This window comes from Orcinus orca, chromosome 9 (assembly GCF_937001465.1).
Source record: "Orcinus orca chromosome 9, mOrcOrc1.1, whole genome shotgun sequence".
Lineage (NCBI taxonomy): Eukaryota > Metazoa > Chordata > Mammalia > Artiodactyla > Delphinidae > Orcinus > Orcinus orca.
In genome coordinates, this window is record NC_064567.1 from 44,026,090 (window position 1) to 44,046,987 (window position 20,898).

The 20,898-nt window shown below is 38.1% G+C and overlaps 2 protein-coding genes across 7 annotated transcripts in view; one reads left to right on the plus strand and one right to left on the minus strand.

Annotated features, from left to right (window-relative positions):
- The window catches only part of LOC117201351 (retinitis pigmentosa 9 protein-like), a 207,397-nt gene that overhangs the window by 102,841 nt on the left and 83,658 nt on the right, over window positions 1-20,898 (plus strand). The window lies entirely within an intron of this gene.
- The window catches only part of AVL9 (AVL9 cell migration associated), a 96,394-nt gene that overhangs the window by 38,201 nt on the left and 37,295 nt on the right, over window positions 1-20,898 (minus strand). For 3 of the 4 annotated variants that reach the window (XR_007479048.1, XR_007479047.1, XM_049714460.1), the window contains exons 10-15: window positions 16,550-17,088; window positions 9,463-9,601; window positions 7,629-7,844; window positions 5,244-5,361; window positions 2,838-2,891; window positions 2,251-2,339 (exon numbers count right to left, since the gene is read on the minus strand). Coding sequence is in view for 2 of the 4 variants with exons in the window: in XM_049714460.1 (XP_049570417.1) it covers window positions 2,251-2,339; window positions 2,838-2,891; window positions 5,244-5,361; window positions 7,629-7,844; window positions 9,463-9,601; window positions 16,550-17,088 (1,155 nt within the window). In the remaining 2 variants the exon portion in view is untranslated. The remainder of the gene's footprint in view (window positions 1-2,250; window positions 2,340-2,837; window positions 2,892-5,243; window positions 5,362-7,628; window positions 7,845-9,462; window positions 9,602-16,549; window positions 17,089-20,898) is intronic. The other variant, XM_049714461.1, reaches the window with a different exon arrangement.

Sequence of the window (20,898 nt, forward strand, 5' to 3'; positions counted from 1 at the left end):
CCAATGTTAATTAATAAATGTTAATTAACTGCAACCGATATGTTAATAGTTACTAAAATACCATTTACACTTCTAGTTTCAAAATAATCCCTTACCATGGGAATGTCTAAGAGGAACCTGGATAATGCCAGGGTGTAAGACCCTGCTCTCCTAAGCATTTTGAAAATCTTGAGCAAACTCTTTCCTTAATACCCACTGTGCCAGACCAGTGGTTCTCAGCACTGGCTGTGCAGCAGAATGACTCGGAGAGCTGAAAAAGTCCTATGAGCTCTCTGTACCCTAAATCCAAGTTGATAACTAAAAACCACCTGCAGGGAAGAGTTGTTAGGCTGCTTAGGGAAATTTGGTTTTGTCATCTAAAATGATGTTGCATCAAATGAAGACACACAGAGCTCTATCTGCCTGAGGTCTGTTCTGTTTTTAAGAGCGTTATCTCGTGTTAAAGTGAAATTATTTAAGCTGAATCATCCATACTCACTATTCCTGAAGAAGGGAGTGTGGAAGAAGAGAATAGGCCTTAGAATTTAAATATCAGCAGCATCACTAAAAATTAACTACCAACTGACATCATATAACTATGATGAAGTAGAATTTTCCTACTTTTCCATAGTGATGGGGCTATGTGCCTTGTGTTTCTCTTCTAAGACGAGTGTGTGGAGTAGTTCTCTCACCCTGTCTATCTCTGGATATACAGAACGTTAGAGCTACGAGGACCCCTGCAGAGATCACTTAGTTCTGGGGCTTTTGAGTTGTGTTCAGTAAGGGTTAGCCAAGCTCTCTCAGGAGGTAAGAAAGGAGACGGGTCCTATTTTCAATACTGATATGACAAAGCAAACATAGCCAAATGTAAATAATCAGTGAATCTGAGATAACTGGGAGTTCCTTGTACACTGTTGCACAATTTAAGTTTGAAATAATATAAAAAGTTAAAAATATAGAAAAGAGGGAACAAGAAGTTTCTTTACAAAGGGTATGGAATAATCTTCAAAATATTTTAAGTGAAAAAAGGTACAGAAGGGTGTATACAACAGCATGCTACCATTTGTCTGGCTTTGGTATCAGGGTAATACTGGGCTAAGTAAATGAGTTGGGGAGTATTACCTCAACCACTACTTTCTGAAAGAGTTTGTATAACAGTAGCATTATTACTTAAATGTTTGATAAAATTCATAAGTGAAGCCATCTGTGTTTAGATTATATTTAAAACCTTGTGGCAGGCTTTTAAATTTTAATTCAACTTATTTAATAGATATAGGGCTATTCAGATTTTCTATTTCTTTACTGCATTGGTTTTGGCGATTTGAGTCTTTCAAGGAAATTGTAGATTTTACCTAAGTTGTTGAAAAATTGGCATAAAATTATTCACAATATTATTATCCTTTTAATTTCTGTAAGATCTACAGTGGTGTCCCCTCTTTCATGCCCAATACTGGTAATTTGTATCTTCTTTTTCTCTTTATTAGTCTAAAAGGTTTCACTAATGTTGTTGATTTTTTCATAAAAACAACTGTTGGTTTCACTGATCTTCTTTATTGTGTGATACTACCTTAAAAGACGGCAACTCCTAATGCCTACTTTTATTATGGCTCTCTACTATTTATAAAGAACTGTGGGCTGGGACTTCCCTGGTGGCACAGTGGTTGGGAAACCGCCTGCCAATGCAGGGGACATGGGTTCGAGCCCTGGTCTAGGGAAGATCCCACATGCCGCGGAGCAACTAAGCCCGTGAGCCACAACTACTGAGCCTGCGCTCTAGAGCCCATGACCCACAACTACTGAAGCCCGTGCGCTTAGAACCCGTGCTCCGCAACAAGAAGCCACCGTGCTCCGCAAAAAGAAGCCACCGCAATGAGAAGCCCGTGCACTGCAACGAAGAGTAGCCCCTGCTGGCCGCAACTAGAGAAAGCCCGTGTGCAGCCAAAAATAAATAAATAAATTAATTAAAAAAAAAAAAAAACAAGAACTGTGGGCAGCTCAGGGAATGGAGGAAAAACTCCAGAGAAGCTTGAATCCTGGTAACAGAACAGACAGGACAAAATTTGCTAAACTTGGTTTGACATCATCTAGTGCCACAAGAATTGTTTTAATGAATAAGCCCAAAATTTAAAACAAAAACCTCTGTATTCGACCATCTTGCATTATTATGTGATACACAGATCTCTACAACTTTATGTTTTTATCAATGACATATTGAGGATAGAGAAGAGATGTGTTATGATTCCAATCTGTTCCTGCCCAAGACATCCTTACCAACAGCTTTTCCTGTTTGCACAACATTCCGACTCGTTGTGACCATGACGTTTCCAAGTTTTTTGCCACGTTCACTGTTTTGAACAGAACTGAGTAAAGGAGAGGAATGTTAAGTACAATTTTAAAAAATTTCTCAGGTATACATTCACCACTCCATAACCATCCCTCAAATCAGTACTGCGAAAAGAAGCTAAATAATGCATTATTTGTTATGCATCAATTAATTTACTAACATTCTAAGCATGTGAATCTTCAGAAAACACTAAAAGAATATGCAGATGAGCCAAAAAGTGGTAAGGGCGTAAGGATGCATGCTTAACTCTTCCTACAGTCACAATATGCTAAAGTAACTTCACCAGAACAAAAATGGCAAATCTGGCTATTAGTTCACACCATTCTCCATGAAACAGCAGTGTTTTCACTTTGAAACATACACACTGCTGAGCTAGAGAATGTTATGCACATATTTGGTTACTATTTGAAGCACAAGTCTGTGAAGTGGAGAAAAACAATTCCCAATTAGCAATGAAACACATGGCATACATTCAGACGTAAGACTGTTCCTAGTATTTTCCCTAAATACTCACTGTGAGAATCTTAACTTCATGTCTGACACTGAATACTGGCCTTGGAAAGGATGGCTGTAAAACAAAGTTTGAGTTTAGACTGAGTATTTCACCAATAAAGCTGCAACACAGTTATCACATGGAAGAATCAGGAAACCTCCCTCGCAGGGGTGACTCAGCCGGGTGGCAGTGCTCCAAATGAGATATAGGAAACAGGGCTTTGATCACAGCTCTCCACTTAACAGTTATGTAAGTCCCTCTGAGCTTATGTCCTTGCTTGTAAAATAGGTGTGCTTTTTTCCTTGGGTGGGGATGGTTTGTGTTAGTGCTGCCCTAATGTTCTGAGTTACCTGGTCTGGGGTGGGGCCCAAGCACCGACATTTTAAAATCAGGCAACCTGATCAACTTTACACTATAAAAGAAGGCATCAATAAATATTCAAATTCTTATCTCATACGCAGGGGTCTCTCTGTCAATGTCTAACAAAGAAAGTGACCTAGAGAAATTTGTAGCCGCTTATTGAAATATCAAAATGCTATTTATGGCTTTTCAAATGAAAACAAATTGATATATTGGCCATGTTAAGCATACGTTAACAATCCCTCTTTTTCTGGATTTCTGAGTCTCCGGTTGGAAAGAATTGAGAGATTAGTTCATCATTCTCTATTCCTGCAAACGCTGTGCTTAAAGGATGAAACATGCCTGCTGCTTTTAAGGGAAGTCAGAGGACTACCTTCTCCGATCTTTAGGAGTTGAAGAAAGGGTTTCATAGATCTCAAACCTTACATTTAGTTTTGAATATTTCCAAATTATACCCCCTGCTGACAGTTGAAGACTATCATTTCTTGTTTTGAATTTGGTGAAAATCTGCTGATGGTCATATCTGCATAATTTCCCTACCTTTTTTTTTTCCTGGCCCTTTTCTTCAGCTTTCTCCTCAATCTAAGTAACCGCAATTTATTTACATATTTTTAAAAGTATTGTTTTTACATTCCTTTAAAACACATTCCAGCTAATCCTCATATGGACCTGCAACACAATCTGTCGAGCTGCTTCAAGTTAAAGGCACTACAGCAGACGCAGGGGCTGCGTAACGATCTGACCAGGCTAAGGGTCAGAGTACCGGGGAGGAGACCAAACTACGAACGGTCACTCCCCCAGCACTACCACAAGGAGCACCGCCAGGCAAACAAACTCACATCTGTTTCTCCTTATTACTCTCTAGAACACAGACCTTGTGGTTAGTGAGGGAGAAAACTCTGAACTCTTAGTCCTTTCATTTAATACCATTAAAACGCTTGTGCCTTTAATTCTCTATGTTTTTACCACACCCAAATGGCAACATAGGTTTCTGCTACAGCCCAGTATGAGGATTAAATTCCCCCAAATCGGTCCTGAACCTAGTCATTGTTCTTGATAGGTACAAAATATTGGCAGACATGTTCTCCCAAACCCTGCTTCCTTACAGATGCTTCTGCAAGTTACTATGACATAATTCCTGGGTTTTGTATTTGTAGCACCACTTAAATCACATCCCCAGTTGAGCTAAGTTTACCATAGTTCCCAAATAATATGGTAATCAGTACTAAGTTGATTTTTGTCAGATTCTCACCGAGAAGTAAAGTTTAAAACACAAATGAAAACAAACGTTCAGCGTATACTTGTATTGTAAATAAAAAATTATATATTTTAATTTAGAAAAGAAGTTGCCAAGATGTACGCATTATATTAATTGATCTCCTTAGACGCTACTCTGCCATTCACATAGTATTATTTCTTAATGGCCCCACTCCCCAGCATGTTTAAATGTCTTTTACATGGGATAAAGTCTTTGCCCAGCAGTCGGCACTGTGACAGGTATTAAATTTTGTTGGATCTAGAATCTGATGTGGAAACTGCATCAGATTTGACTGCAAATCTAGGAGTTTAAATATTAACTTTAGTTGTTCACACTTCATATTTTAAAATAACCTCTCAGTTTAAAAAAATAAAAATAAATAAAATAAAATAACCTCTCAGTTTTAACCAGTGCTATTTCCCTCAAGGGTTCTGTCTTGTTTGACCATTCTGCTGAGGCAGAGATCCAGCGAAAGAGAGGGAAGAACCATGAGGTAGGAGGATCCTCACAGGCCAGGACTTTGTCTCCAAATCACGCTGGAAGCTGGGAGAAATGTTAGTGCTTCCAAAATGCCTTGTGCTTTGTGGGTAAGAAGTGTGAATAGGGAAGCAGTTTTCAGCTGCTTCTCTGTACTTGGGAGCCTTTTTATAAAAATCTACTCAGGGAGATTCTTGAAGATATTCACAATATCATCAGAGTTAAGATATGATTTTCTTTTCTTTTTTTTTTTAAAAAGATATGATTTTCTTTATGCTGGGGCACACTTAGTAAGTGAACCACCTCTATCAACCTTCAGAGGATGTGCTTACTTTGGATTTATTTCTGCAAGTGCTGGATGCTTGTTGCTGTTCCAGACCCTGTAGTTGTGAGTGTTCTTCCATGCTGTAACAAAGGTCGTCCCATAGTCTGATAAGATCTTTTCATTATCTGTCAAGTAAATATTTGAAAGTTGAGCTGGACTGTAGTCAGTCAGGGATGTAAAGATTAATAACCTAAACCAGTAAAGAAATGGCTTTAGCCTCCCTGTCCCCCTGCTTTCTTGGGGAGACAGCCTACCAGATGTTAGGAATCTTGGGTCTAATTCCAGAAATCCTGTTAAGAAGTGATGTGGCCTTTGGTAAGTCACTTACTCACTAAGAATTTCATTTTTCTTACTAGAAAATAAGGAGGTTGAGCCAAATATTTTCTAAGGTTCCTTAAAACTCCAAAATATTTCCAAGTTCTCCTTACCAAGGTAAGGAGGCATAGTATTATTTATTAAAATCTATAGGCTGGACAGTGGGTTAAACATACTGATGTCTACACATGGAGCAGGCAATTAGGGTATCTTTTCATCTTCTCACAAATGCCATTTTTCTAAGAAAGGCAATTAGAAAGAATACATTAATTGGTTCTTTTTAGACACTATTTACTTTTCTTTGCCTCACTATTCAGTGAAACTTACTCTTGAGTTTCCATGCATTTCACAGTCGAAATACTTAAAATAACAAGGAGATTTTTCATATATTTAATGCTTAAAACTTTTTGGCTTTATCACTATCGAGGCGAAGCTTCAATGAGGAGCGTTTCTTCTACTTGGAAGGATAGAAAAGGTTTTGAGGACTGATTCAAATAGCTATTGCTTCATATGTTAACTTCAAGTTGCTTGCTTTGAGGGTGAAACATGTGACTTTTTTTGCTGGGAGAGGAAGAGAAGGACATAACACGGTTCTGTATGCAGCATAAGGAAGTTCTTTTAAGAACATACTCCTCAAACAGCTCATTGGTCTGAATTTCCTTTAAGAGCTTGGGCCTGAGCCAGACTTCTTGGGCTGAAGTCCCAGCTCAGCCTCTTACCAGGTGGAAGAGCAAACTATTTAACCTCTCTATCCCTCACTTTCTCTTCTGTAAAATGAGGATGACACGGTATCTACCTCTAGGATTGCTGGGAGGATGAAATGAGTTAGCAGATGTTAAGTGCTCAAAAAAGGGGGTGCTGCACATGTTAAACGTTCCCCCCAAAAGTTAGCTACTATGTATTACTCAGTGCTCACAGCTACCCGGGCAAATATTTTTAAGAAGTAAATTAATTACTCAGGAAGCTACATGGCTGGTGGAGACTTGGGTTTTCTTACTAGATAAACTGAATGATTCTGGGTTAGAGGATTTAATTTTGGGGTCTCAGCTGCTACAGCTATAGAAGAGGCAGACATTCAAAAAAAAAATCCCATTAGCAAATAAGGAGTCGCTCCATTAGCTTTCCTAGCGAATGAAGAACATGCCCGAAGCCTGAGTTTAAAACTATATATATTATGTGAAGAACTAACCTGGGAGGTGGCAGTAGTGAGGTTGATTTAAAAATCTACTAACACAACAATGTGAAGGTACTTAATGTCACTGTGGAACGATACACTCATAAATGGTAACGATGGTAAATTTTAGGTTATGTGGATTCCACTACATTTTTTAAAAAAGCAACTGTGAAATAGTTGGATAATTGAAAAGAAGGAAAACCAAAAGCTCTATACTCTTTTAACACCACCACCACCAAAGCTAATGAATATATGCCAAGTGTCCAGGGTGGTAGGTGTCCATGGTGTGAGAGCTCATTGCAGAGCTTCATTTTCTCATTGTATATATTCTTTTCCATGGGGAATGAGATAATTTTAACTCAGCAGTGATTCTATGTTTGCCTGTTCCATTTTAACCACTTAATAGGGATAAAATTTCTCAGAATGGGGGATAAATTTGAAGGTCTAATCACTCAGAATGTGATTTTCAATGATTTCTATTTTTTATATTTCTCTTTTCACCCATTATATACCTTAACATGTAAGCAGTGTTTATAAATAGCACTCAAATACTGATATACCCTTCCATATGGTGGAATACTAAGGGGCCATGTAAAAAGTGACGAAAATCTGCATTTACTCTCTTGATAATATGTTTATGTTTCTATTATAAAGAAAAACTAAGTTATAAAAAACATGAAAAACGGGATCCATGTTTGTAAAAGGACTACCACAAATACCACAAAACTAAAATCCAAAACACAGGCTTAGAAAAAGGTCTAGAAGGATATCAAGTACTCAAAATGCAAAGAGTAGTTAAGTCTGTATAAGGGAGTGACAGGTAATTTTTCATAAACTTGTTTCTTATGCAATTCAAAACATCGTAAGAGTTACAAAATGAGCAAGAGGCTGTGAGCTCCTTACCTAACTGCAGTGTGGCGGCCAGCAGTGCATGGATGTAGACTGCAAACTGGGCTCGAATCCATTCGTCACCTCCCTCCCAGCCCGTGCCATCCAGGAAGACATCATCTCGGTTCTCGGTCACATGCCTCACTAGGTAATCTGCGAACCTTAGGTCTGCAGTGGTTGGGTTAAGCAGCTTCCTGAGTTCTGGATCATGGATCTGGATCAGAGCTTCTTCTACCTAGAGGGTACCCGGGTATAAGTCAGAGTCTGGGCATTCACGCAGATATCCATGCCACACTTTAAAGAGTAACTACTGGGAAGTTGGAGCTGGAAATAAAAAATATGAATAACAGCGTTCTCAAAAGGTGAGCCTAAGAAAGAGACAGGTTTTTTACACTGAAGTTTTTTTTTCTTTCACTATTTTAAAAATGCTCATTTTCTGTTCTTAGAAAATATATGCATAAATATTTAATCTTGAATTATAGAAGTAATTCACGTTGACTGACTATTTTGGAAAATATAGAAATGTATAGTTAAAATCACCTTTTTCATACAAACAGAAATGAATACAATTAAATATAATTCCTAAAAATTTTTCCTTTGATTGCACAGACACTTTGGAATATTTTTATTATGTAATACTTGATACAGAAAGAAATATATGTAACTTACAGGTTAGTTTTAAAGTATAATAATAAAACAAATACCCATGAACTTGCCAACCAACTTCAGAGCTAGAATGTAACCAATAATGTTGAGAAAACTCTGTGGTCCTCCCATCTGTATCCTCCTGCCTTGGAAAGTATATGTATTTTTCTCCCTCAAAATTGGGATACATATAGCTTTGAATCCCAGATTTTTCATTTATTGTATTATAAACGTTTTCCCAGGAGGCACATTCTGGTACTTTCTGTTAGAAACTACAAAAACCTTAGGGTGGCCAAAATTACCCTCACGCATTTGTAAAAATTAATTGTAAAATTGAACAAATTATTTAAATTTCTTATATATTAATAAGATGTCAAATATTTTTCTCTAGTTCCTTCCTCTTGATATTGGGGCATATTAAACAAGCTAGAAGTATTTAAAATATTTATACGATAAACACATTTTAATTGTGAGACTGTAGTAGGACCAGATTGCCTAGGTAGGAATCCTGGCTCATCCAGTTAGTAGCTGTCTGATCTCTCTGTTCCTTAGCTTCTGCAGGTGTAATACAGACAGTAACAATGCCTATTTCAAAGGTTGTTATGAAAACCAGACCAGTTCATATACCTAAGGCGCTTAGGATGCCTGGCAAAGGAAGCAATTATTACCACGATTAGTATTATTACTATGCCCCAAATTCCAATTAAGAAAGAAGGAATCAGAAAGAGAAAAACAAATACCGTATGCTAACACATATATATGGAATCTAAAGAAAAAAAAAAGATTCTGAAGAACCTAGGGGCACGACAGGAATAAAGACACAGACGTAGAGAACAGACTTGAGGACACGGGGAGGGGGAAGGGTAAGCTGGGATGGATTGAGAGAGTGGCATGGACATATATACACTACCAAACGTAAAACAGATATCTAGTGGGAAGCAGCCGCATGGCACAGGGAGATCAGCTTGGTGCTTTGTGACCACCTAGAGGGGTGGGATAGGGAGGGTGGGAGGGAGGGAGATGCAAGAGGGAGGAGAAATGGGGATATATGTATATATATAGCTGATTCACTTTGTTGTACAGCAGAAACTAACACACCATTGTAAAGCAACTATACTCCAATAAAGACATTAAAAAAAAAGAAAAACAAAAAGAAAGAAGGAAAACAGACCAGCGGTGTCAAGGACCCACACTCATATGTAACCTACTTCCACAATGGCATCACTGAGGTGTTTCTGTTGTCGAAAAAGGATGTTAGTAGCTCCAGCAACAAATCCTCGAATGGTGACATCAGAGAGAAGATGATGCTGCTGCAATGCCATATAAGGCAAACACAGATATCCCTGAATTACAAGAGTAATAGAAAATATTAGAAAAGTAATAGAACAGCCCATCTCTCCTCAAGCCTAGAGAGCTAATAGTAGGAAAAAAAACTCCCCATCTTTCCCCAACCCCACACCATTCCTAACACAGCTGATCTTTGACTCAATACAATAATATTCCAATAATAATAACCATAGGTCCGCATGAATGGTCAATCTTGGCAAAATGGTCTACCATGAAGGTTGTCTTACTTGACCACTTTGTTCCTCAGTTCAACTTAAAAGCCTCCACTGTAACTAACAAACCGAATTTTTTTTCATTTAGGAAATGAAGTATTAAGCCCATTAAAAAGTATGTTGTTTAGTAGAAAGCTGTTTGTTCTTCCAGTAAAATTTTAAAACACATGCATTTGCACATAACCAGCAAAGTACTATTATAAGAGCAAACACTGCATAGCAATTATTTTACTGTCCTATTGTTTAAAATTATGCAGCAGTATTTCAAGACACTTGCTACTAAATGTTTAAAGCACAAATGACAGTGGCAGTAGTGTATTTAATTGCTTTCCATTTGAATTGCATTTGAAAATACCATTGCCCTGAAAATTATACTTTAACCACCAAGCCACAGCAGGGAGTTAAGTGTACAGAAAGCAGCCTATATCCTGAAAATAAAGGTGTTAGCACCGGAGTGATGCACTGAAGGAGGAAATGGAATTTCTGCTGAAAGATTCTATATCAAGATAGATTTCCAACTAGTGGCACAATCTGCATGTGAAGGCAGGAGGGAGGACTTGCTGAAACCCTGAATTTGTTTCAATCAAGTTTGATGACAGTTTCATTCATTTATTTTTTATTCTCACCTTTTTTTAAGAAACACTGACTATAGTTATCTGGATAGTGTCTTGTTTCCCTCATGAGACGAATTTCTCGGAGGGCAGGACACACCCCTTCTGCTACTGCAGGTCCTTCCATGCATCTACCATCTGCCTTTTACCTCACAGCTGGTTGTTATATACTTAACATGAAAGAAGACTTCCAAAAGTTGGAATATATGTCTAGAAACCTGGTTTTATTCTTTTTCTTGACAGTGTCTTCCTCTGCTCTATAAAACGCCAACTAATAGAAGCAGCAAAAATAAATCTATGTCTATGCATTAGACATACTCAGTATACAGTGCTTCTCAACCCACACCCTCTTGTGACTAAAGGTGGAAAGGACCCCTGGTCCGTAGGCCAAATCACTCAAACAGCTGGTGCAAGGCTCACAGGTCATGCTTTACTTTGTGTGCTATGTATTAAAAACAACAGGCTCCCCGCTCCCCAACTACCTGTTTCTAAACATAAATACTACAATATTGAATGCTCTTTCAAACTTGATATGGACCCCAGAATACCCTACTCCCCCAACTAGGCCTGAGAATCCTTCTTGATAAAGGCACCCTCAGAACTGCCAATTTTTACAAAGATTGATTTAATTGCTCATAGTATTGCATTTCATAATTGATTCTGTTAGAGAAGAAAAGTCTACCGTCAACAGTGGAATTCTTGGCTAAGTCTATAACAGCATGAAAACTAAGAATGTGTTTTTTTTAAAAAAATCAATAGTTCAAAGCTTTTTAAAAATATGAAAAAAAATTTCCCTAAAATATTATACATACATATATTCTTTGACCCAACATTTTACTTCTTGTAATTTACCCTACAGATACACCTGTTCATGTGTGAGATTTGTAAAAAGTTATTTATTGCAGCATTGCTTATCATTGCAAAAGACAGGAACCCTAACTATTCATGAACAGGGCAATGAATAAATGTTCTTCTATATGATGGAACACACTGCAGCGAGTGATGAAGTTCATCTCCAAGGAATATTTTGCTTAAAAAAAAAAAAAAGATATAGATAAGGTTGGTTGCCCCTGGAGAGAGCAACTGAATAGCAGGGTATGGAATGAGAGAGACTTTTTATTATAGATGCTTTGGAACCTTTTGAATATTGAACCATGTGAAAGTATTACATATTTATAAAGTTATTTTAAATAGTAGATCAAAATGGCCTTAAAATTTTGCCATCATTACTTTTAACGATGGTCAATTTAGCCTAAATCTTTTAAAGGTCTTCAGTGTCTGGTGGCAGCAAGAGCCTGGGTACTTTCACATAGAGCGGCCTCTACAGCCAAACTCACCATGGCTTTCCACTTTTCTAGGATGCTTTAACTTCCACATTTGGAGCTGCAGTATATAATGGTTAAAAAAAAAGAAAATTGAAGAGATATTTGCACACCTATGCTCACAGCCACACTACTCAAAATAGGCAAAAGGTAGAAGCAACCCATATGTCCATCGATGGATAAATGGATAAAGAAAATGTGGTATATACGTACAATGGAATATTATTCAGCCTTGAGGAGGAAGGAAATCCTATCATATGCTACAACATGGATGAACCTGGAGGACATGTTAACTAAAAGGGGACAGTCACAAAAAGATAAATGCTGTATTATGATTCCACTTATGTAAGGTATTTTAAAGTAGTCAAGTTCATGGAAACAATGATGGGTGACAAGAGCTGGGGTGAGGGGAGAATGGGGAGTTGTGGTTTAAAGGTTATAGAGTTTCAGTTTTGCAAGATGAGAAAGTTCTAGACATCTGTAGTTCAACCATGAGAATACACTTAACACCACTGCATTGTGCACTTAAAAATGGTACAGATGGGCTTCCCTGGTGGCACAGTGGTTGAGAATCTGTCTGTTACTGCAGGGGACACAGGTCTGAGCCCTGGTCTGGGAAGACCCCACATGCTGCGGAGCAACTAGGCCCATGAACCACAACTTCTGAGCCTGCGCTCCGCAACAGGAGAGGCCGCGATAGTGAGAGGTCCACACACCGCGATGAAGAGTGGCCCCCGCTTACCACAACTAGAGAAAGCCCTCACACAGAAACGAAGACACAACACAGCCAAAAATAAATAAATTAATTGATTAATTAAAAAAAAATGGTACAGATGGGGCTTCCCTCGTGGCACAGTGGTTAAGAATCTGCCGGCCAATGCAGGGGACACAGGTTTGAGCCCTGGTCTGGGAAGATCCCACATGCCGCAGAGCAACTAAGCCCGTGCACCACAACTACTAAAGCCTGAGCTCTAGAGCCTGTGAGCCACAACTACTAGGCCCACGTGCCACAACTACTGAAGCCCGTGTCCCTAGAGCCCATGCTCCACAACAAGAGAAGCCACTGCAATGAGAAGCCCGCACACCGCAACGAAGAGTAGCCCCCGCTCGCCGCAACTAGAGAAAGCCCACGCACAACAAAGACCCAATGCAGCCAAAAATAAAGAAAAAAATAAAAATAAATTTTAAAAAAATGGTAAAGATAAACCTTATGTTGTTTTTTTTTAAAACCACAATTAAAACTAAAAAACAAATAACATCAAAAAACACACCTCAGCTTGGTAAATCTGGCAAACCTGTTGTGAGCTGATCTGCTAGAGAGCTGCAAAAGCACAGTGCCTTCTCCATTGCGACTTGGGAAGGGCTACAAAATGCCATCAGGACCAACTGCCATTTTCTCATCTCTCCCCTGTTCAGGGATGACAAGCATGTTCATGAACTGGAAGCCTCCATACTGCAGGGATGTCAGTTCTCTACAAAATTTTATCTAGCGTTTAAAGGTAATCTCTCAAAATCTCAACCTGTGTGAGGGAGAACTTAAGTTGATCCTAAAATTAATGTGGAAATGCAAAGGGCTAAGAAACTCTTGAAGAACAATAGCAAGAGAGGAATCTCTGCCTGACTCAACATACATGGTAATTAACACAGTGCAGGACTGTGCAGGGATAGACAGATACACCAATGAAACAACAAAAAGCACAGAGACAGACTCCCTTTCTCAACCATACACAAAAATTAATTCCAGGTAGATAAAACCCAAAATGTGAAAGCCAAAACTACAAAGCTTTAAGTCCCACAAATCAGTGACAAGAAGGGAAACAACCCAGAAGCTTTGAACAATTATTACACAAAGGGAAATCCAAATGGTTAAGAAGAACATGAAAAGATGCTCAACCTCAACAGTGACTACTGAAAAAAATTACAAACTAAGAGCTAGAAGATACTATCAGATTGGCTAAGTATTAGGAAGTTTGACAATAACAAGTGTTGGTAAGAATGTGAAAAAATGGGAACTCTTAACCACTGCTATGGGAATGGAAACTGTCACAACCACTTTAGAAAACAGTTTGGAATTATTCTAGTAAAGCTAACATACCCATTCCCTGCAATCCAGTATTCCCACTTCTAGGTACTGAATCCTAAAGAAATGCTTGCATGTATACAGCCAAGATTTCCAAATAAGAATTTCATAGAAGCATTATTTGTAGTAGCCAGAAATTGAAAACAATGTAGATGTCCATCTACAGAATTCGTAAGCTACAGAAGAGCTGAAAACAGAAAACTACAGAGGAATAATAATACACGACTTCATGCAAAATTACGGATGAACTAAAAACAATGTTGAGAGGAAAAAAATAGTATAGTGACACTTAAATAAAACTAAAAAACATGCATCCATTACTTTTTAGCTAGTCACAAGTTATCTGTAGGTTCCCTAAATTTGAATATGATACTCTGTAAGCAAGCAAACCAAATATAAACTCAGAAGCAATACATAAAGCAGTTTAATACATATGGTAGAAAAAAATTTTGGTTTCCAACTACATATACTTTTAATTCTTTCATATATATTTTTTTACTAAAACAGTTGCAAACTGTGGGCTTCCCTGGTGGTGCACTGGTTAAGAATGCTCCTGCCAATGCAGGGGACACAGGTTTGAGCCCTGGTCCGGGAAGATCCCACATGCCACAGAGCAACTAAGCCCGTGTGCCACAACTACTGAGCCTGCACTCCAGAGCCCGCTCGCCACAACTACTGAGCCCACGCACCTAGAGCCCGTGATCCTCAACAAGAGAAGTCACTGCAATGAGAAGCCCACACACCACAACAAAGAGTAGCCCCCGCTCGCCACAAATAAAGAAACCCCATGTGCGGCAACGAAGACCCAACACAGCCAAAAATAAATAATATATATTTTTAAATATGCTTTTTAACCTAGTTCTTCTGTACAAGTATTTTTAACATCTTCAAGAGGAAAAAAAAGCCTAAAGGCAATTGACTTTTAAGTATATTCCATATTTGAAAGCTACTGACATGAAAGAATCAGCGATTGTATTTGAAAGTGTGATTAAACAAGTTAGATTTGAATCATCACACAATAAAACATAAAACCAAAAAAAAAGTTTAATTTACCATAATGATGGTGGTAAGCCCATCATATATTCAGTACTGGTATAATGGACACAAAAAGAATATTCTGCCAAACAGTTTATTAACAGCACACGGAACACATTAACATTGCTTTAATTCAGCAACCTGGCAGACAAAAACAAAATCCCTCCCTCTTGGTATCTCCACAGTGATAAAAATTAGAGTGGGTGGGTGAAGCAGCAAAGTAAGGGCTCCAAAAAGTATAGGCAGTCATGACACTCACATATGAATTCAGAAAACCCACAATTTGCGTCTATTGAGTATACTCAGTAGTTTGAGAGCCCTGAGTTTTCTCCCCAGGCTCCTGAATCCCAGTTTTAAGAAAATGTGCATTAGTTCAATCATGAAACCAATTAAGATAATTTCAGCATCCCCTAACAGGTCACAAAATGAACAAAGACAGCATTTTCTGTTAACTATTCAGCAACACTGACTTGGGGCAAGTACTTATTTGTAAAACTGAATACACCCAGAAAGAATTTATCATATAGTGGAAATACATGTTCAAGTCAATACTATCCAATTTCTTTTACTTCAGGCATAAAGGAAGGTACTTAGGGAAATCATATAACATTGCTCTAGTTATTGGACAGATGTATCTGTCTTTCATGGTAGATTGCAAGACCACGGTTGCAAGAATTTAGAACCTAGTACGAGCCTAGCACATAGGAAGGCAATAAATACTTTTTGACTAAAAAATGAGACGGGGGACTTCGCTGGTGGCACAGTGGTTAAGAATCCGCTTGCCTATACAGGAGACACTGGTTCGATTCCTGATCCGAGAAGATTCCACATAGCGTGGAACAACTAAGCCCAACTGCCACAACTACTGAAGGCCGCGCGCTTAGAGCCCATGCTCCGCAGCAAGAGAACCCACCGCAATGAGAAACCCCCGCACCACAATGAAGAATAGCCCCTGCTCGCTGCAACTAGAGGAAGCCTGCGCACATTAGTGAAAACCCAATGCAGCCATAAATAAATAAATAAATTTTATTTAAAAAAAAAAAAAAGGGATTTTTTTTCTTCTGCTGCATTTTGAAAACTAATTCATGAATGGCAATAAAACAAGGAGTTTCTCCTGAGTAGAATGAAAAATCAAAAGAACCCAAATGTTGCTTCCAGAATCCTAAAATATTCCTGAAATTAAGAAATGATACCCTAGGACATAAGATACTGGCTCAAAGATTCAATTAGATTTACTACGTTATGTTTAAGTTAAATCATAAATGCATTTTGAACGTTTTTTCATAAAAAGATTAAAAAATAGTTTTTAGGGCAAGTTAACCAAAACACTATATTATACCTATGAGGGGTACTAAAATTTACGTTAGCCATCTAAGCTTTTTTGTAGCTTTTGGAATTGTCGTATTTTAATATACATTCATTTAATGTAATCAAGACTGCCTGCTCCCCCACCAAAGATAAACCTGAATAATTAAAAACAGGCCAAATACAGTGATTGGTGACCTCAAAATCCCCTGAATTAATTCTCTGTAGCCTTACACTATGGTCACAGATGCCAAAGCACTGTGTATTTTACAGTCAAAGAAAAATTTTCAGACTGAAAATGTGTTTAACACTAAAAGTTAAATTCTAAAAGGATTTTGTTATATCCTTAAGGGCCTTAATAAAGCATTTTAAATCTTACCTTTGTGAAGATGGCCAGGGGCATGCCATACTGGTCCTCTTCCAAACCAGAAATTATCCCTGGTATCAGGACTACCTGGCCTGTGTTAGCTTGAGGTTGTACAGTAATCGGAGGACTGTCTGAGGGCAAAGAGTCCTTTGGAAATGAGTTTGTCTGTTCTGATCCCACCTGTTCTCTTTCTTTCAAGGAGGAGTCCTCTAAGACACTAGGATCCAAGGTCTCCCAGTCACTTTCTGAAGACTCTGGAGATGGGCGAGAAGGAGGTTTCAAATATTGATTGCTGTCATTGGGTTCCTGTCCTTCACTGCTGTCATCATCTACCTGGAAAAAAGGCTCTTCAGTCTTCATGGCAGCATCTCTTCCATGGTTTCTCATCATGATTTTCTCAACAGTTTCCAAATTGGTATTTGAAATGTCAGGAGCAGGCACAGAAACAAACTCATCTTCAGTGGGATGACTTTCTTGAAGCCCAACATCTTCAGACATACTCTTTCGGGGTCTATATTGAGAACTATCACTGAGACCATGTTCAATCATGCCTAAAACATACAATATTGGTGAACAGTTTGGCTCATAATAAGGTAAAGGAAAAACAAGAGTTGTATATTCTGCTTTAAATAGTGGAACTCCTTTGAAGTAAGTCAGAAGAGACATACAAATATCGTATATTAACGCATATATGTGGAATCTAGAAAAATGGTACAGATGAACCGGTTTGCAAGTCAGAAGTAGAGACAAAGATGTAGACAACAAATGTATGGACACCAAGGGGGGAATGTGGGACGTGGGGGTGGTGGTGGGATGAATTGTAAGATTGGGATTGACATGTACACACTAATATGTACAAAGTAGATAACTAATAAGAACCTGCTGTATAAAAAAATAAATAAAATAAAAATTAAAAAAATACAATCAAAATAGTGGAACTCTCCTATAAAAATTTTAATAAGCTATGCTTGCACAAATTTCAATGAGAAAAAAGAGAACAGAGAGCAGAAGCAAGAAGAACTACAATCCTGCAGCCTGTGGAACAAAAACTACATTCACAGAAAGATAGACAAGATGAAAAGGCAGAGGACTATGTACCAGATGAAGGAACAAAATAAAACCCCAGAAAAACAATTACATGAAGTGGAAATAGGCAACCTTCCAGAAAAAGAATTCAGAATGATGATAGTGAAGATGATCCAGGACCTCAGAAAAAGAATGGAGGCAAAGATCGAGAAGATGCAAGAAATGTTTAACAAAGACCTAGAAGAATTAAGGAGCAAACAGAGATGAACAATACAGTAACTGAAATGAAAAATACACTAGAAGGAATCAATAGTAGAATAACTGAGGCAGAAGAACGGATAAGTGACCTGGAAGACAGAATGGTGGAATTCACTGCTGTGGAACAGAATAAAGAAAAAAGAATGAAAAGAAATGAAGACAGTCCAAGAGACCTCTGGGACAACATTAAACGCAGTAACATTCGCATAATAGGGGTCCCAGAAGGAGAAGAGAGAGAGAAAGGACCTGAAAAATTATTTGAAGAGGTTATAGTCAAAAACTTCCCTAACATGGAAAAGGAAATAGCCACCCAAGTCCAGGAAGTGCAGAGAGTCCCAGGCAGGATAGACACAGGGAGAAACACACTGAGACACATAGTAATCAAGTTGACAAAAATTAAAGACAAAGAAAAATTATTAAAAGCAACAAGGGAAAAATGACAAATAGCATACAAGGGAATTCATGAAACATTAACAGCTGATTTCTCAGCAGAAACTCTACAAGCCAGCAGGGAGTGGCACTACATATTTAAAGTGTTGAAAGGAAAGAACCTACAACCAAGACTACTCTACCTGGCAAGGATCTCATTCAGATTCCACAGAGAAATCAAAAGCTTTACAGACAAGCAAAAGCTAAGAGATTTCAGCACCACCAAACCAGCTCAACAACAAACGCTAATGGAACTTTGCTAAGTGGGAAACACAAGAGAAGAAAAGGACTTACAGAAACAAACCCAAAACAATTAAGAAAATGGTCATAGGAACATACATATCAATAATTACCTTAATGTGAATGGATTAAAAGTCCCAACCAAAAGACAAAGGCTTGCTGAATGGATACAAAAACAAGACCCACATATATGATGTCTACAAGAGACCCACTTCAGACCTAGGGATACATACAGACTGAAAGTGAGGGGATGTAAAAAGATATTCCATGCAAATGGAAATCAAAAGAAAGCTGGAGTAGCAATACTCATATCAGATAAAATAGACTTTAAAATAAAGAATGTTACAAGAGACAAGGAAGGGCACTACATGATGATCAAGGGATCAATCCAAGAAGAAGATATAACAATTATAAATATATATGCAACCAACCTAGGAGCACCTCAACACATAAGGCAACTGCTAACAGCTGTAAAAGAGGAAATCGACAGTAACAATAACAGTGGGGGACTTTAACACCTCACTTACACCAGTGGACAGATCAGTCAGACAGAAAATTAATAAGGAAACACAACCTTTAAATGACACAGTAGACCAGATAGATTTAATTGATATTTATAGGACATTCCATCCAAAAACAGGAGATTACGCTTTCTTCTCAAGTGCGCACGGAACATTCTCCAGCATAGATCACATCTTGGGTCACAAATCAAGCCTCAGTAAATTTAAGAAAATTGAAATCATATCAAGCATCTTTTCTGACCACAAGGCTATGAGATCAGAAATCAATTACAGGGAAACAAAGGTAAAAAACACAAACACATGGAGGCTAAACAATACGTTACTAAATAATCAAGAGATCACTGAAGAAATCAAAGAGGAAATCAAAAAATACCTAGAGACACATGACAATGAAAACACAACGATCCAAAACCCATGGGATGCAGCAAAAGCAGTTCTAAGAGGGAAGTTTATAGCTATACAATCCTACATCAAGAAACAAGAAACAAACAAAAAAAAAGAAACAAGAAACATCTCAAATAAACAATCTAACCTTACACCTAAAGGAACTAGAGAAAGAAGAACAAACAAAACCCAAAGTTAGCAGAAGGAAAGAAATCATAAAGATCAGAGCAGAAATAAATGAAATAGAAACAAAGAAAACAATAGCAAAGATCAATAAAACTAAAAGCTGGTTCTTTGAGAAGATAAACAAAATTGATAAATCATTAGCCAGACTCATGAAGAAAAAGAGGGAGAGGACTCAGATCAATAAAATCAGAAATGAAAAAGGAGATGTTACAAGAGACACTGCAGAAATGAACAGACCAATCACAAGTAATGAAATTGAAACTGTGATTAAAAATCTTCCAACTAACACAAGTCCAGGATCAGATGGCTTCACAGGTGAATTCTATCAAACATTTAGAGAAGAGCTAACACCCATGCTTCTCAAACTCTTCCAAAGAACTGCAGAGGGGTCTTCCCTGGTGGTGCAGTGGTTGAGAGTCGGCCTGCCTATGCAGGGGATGCGGGTTCGTTCCCCGGTCCGGGAGGATCCCACATGCCGCGGAGCGGTTGGGCCCGTGAGCCATGGCCGCTGATCCTGCGCGTCCGGAGCCTGTGCTCCGCAACGGGAGAGGCCACAACAGTGAGAGGCCCGCGTGCCACAAAAAAAAAATTACAGACCAATATCACTGATGAATATAGATGCAGAAATCCTCAACAAAATACTAGCAAACAGAACCCAACAACAAATTAAAAGGATGTTAAGTGACCAACACCCCCATGATTGAGTGGAATTTATCCCAGGGATGCAAGGATTCTTCAATATATGCAAATCAATCAATGTGATACACCATATTAACAAGTTGAAGAATAAAAACCATATGATCATCTCAATAGATGCAGAAAAAGCTTTTGACAAAATTCAACACCCATTTATGAAAGAAACTCTCCAGAAAGTGGGCATAGAGGGAACCTACTTCAACATAATAAAGGCCATATACGACAAGCCCATAGCAAACATCATTCTCAATGGTGAAAAACTGAAAGCATTTCCTCTAAGATAAGGAACAAGACAAGGATGTCCAGCCTTGCCACTTATTCAACATAGTTTTGGAAGTCCCAGCCATGGCAATCAGAGAAGAAAAAGAAATAAAAGGAATACAAATTGGAAAAGAAGTAAAACTGTCACTGTTTGCAGATGACATGATACTATACATACAGAATCCTAAGGATGCCACCAGAAAACTACTAGAGCTAATCAATGAATTTGGTAAAGCTGCAGGATACAAAATTAATGCACAGAAATATCTTGCATTCCTATAAACTAATGATGAAAAATCTGAAAGAGAAATTAAGGAAACACTCCCATTTACCATTGCAACAAAAAGAATAAAATACCTA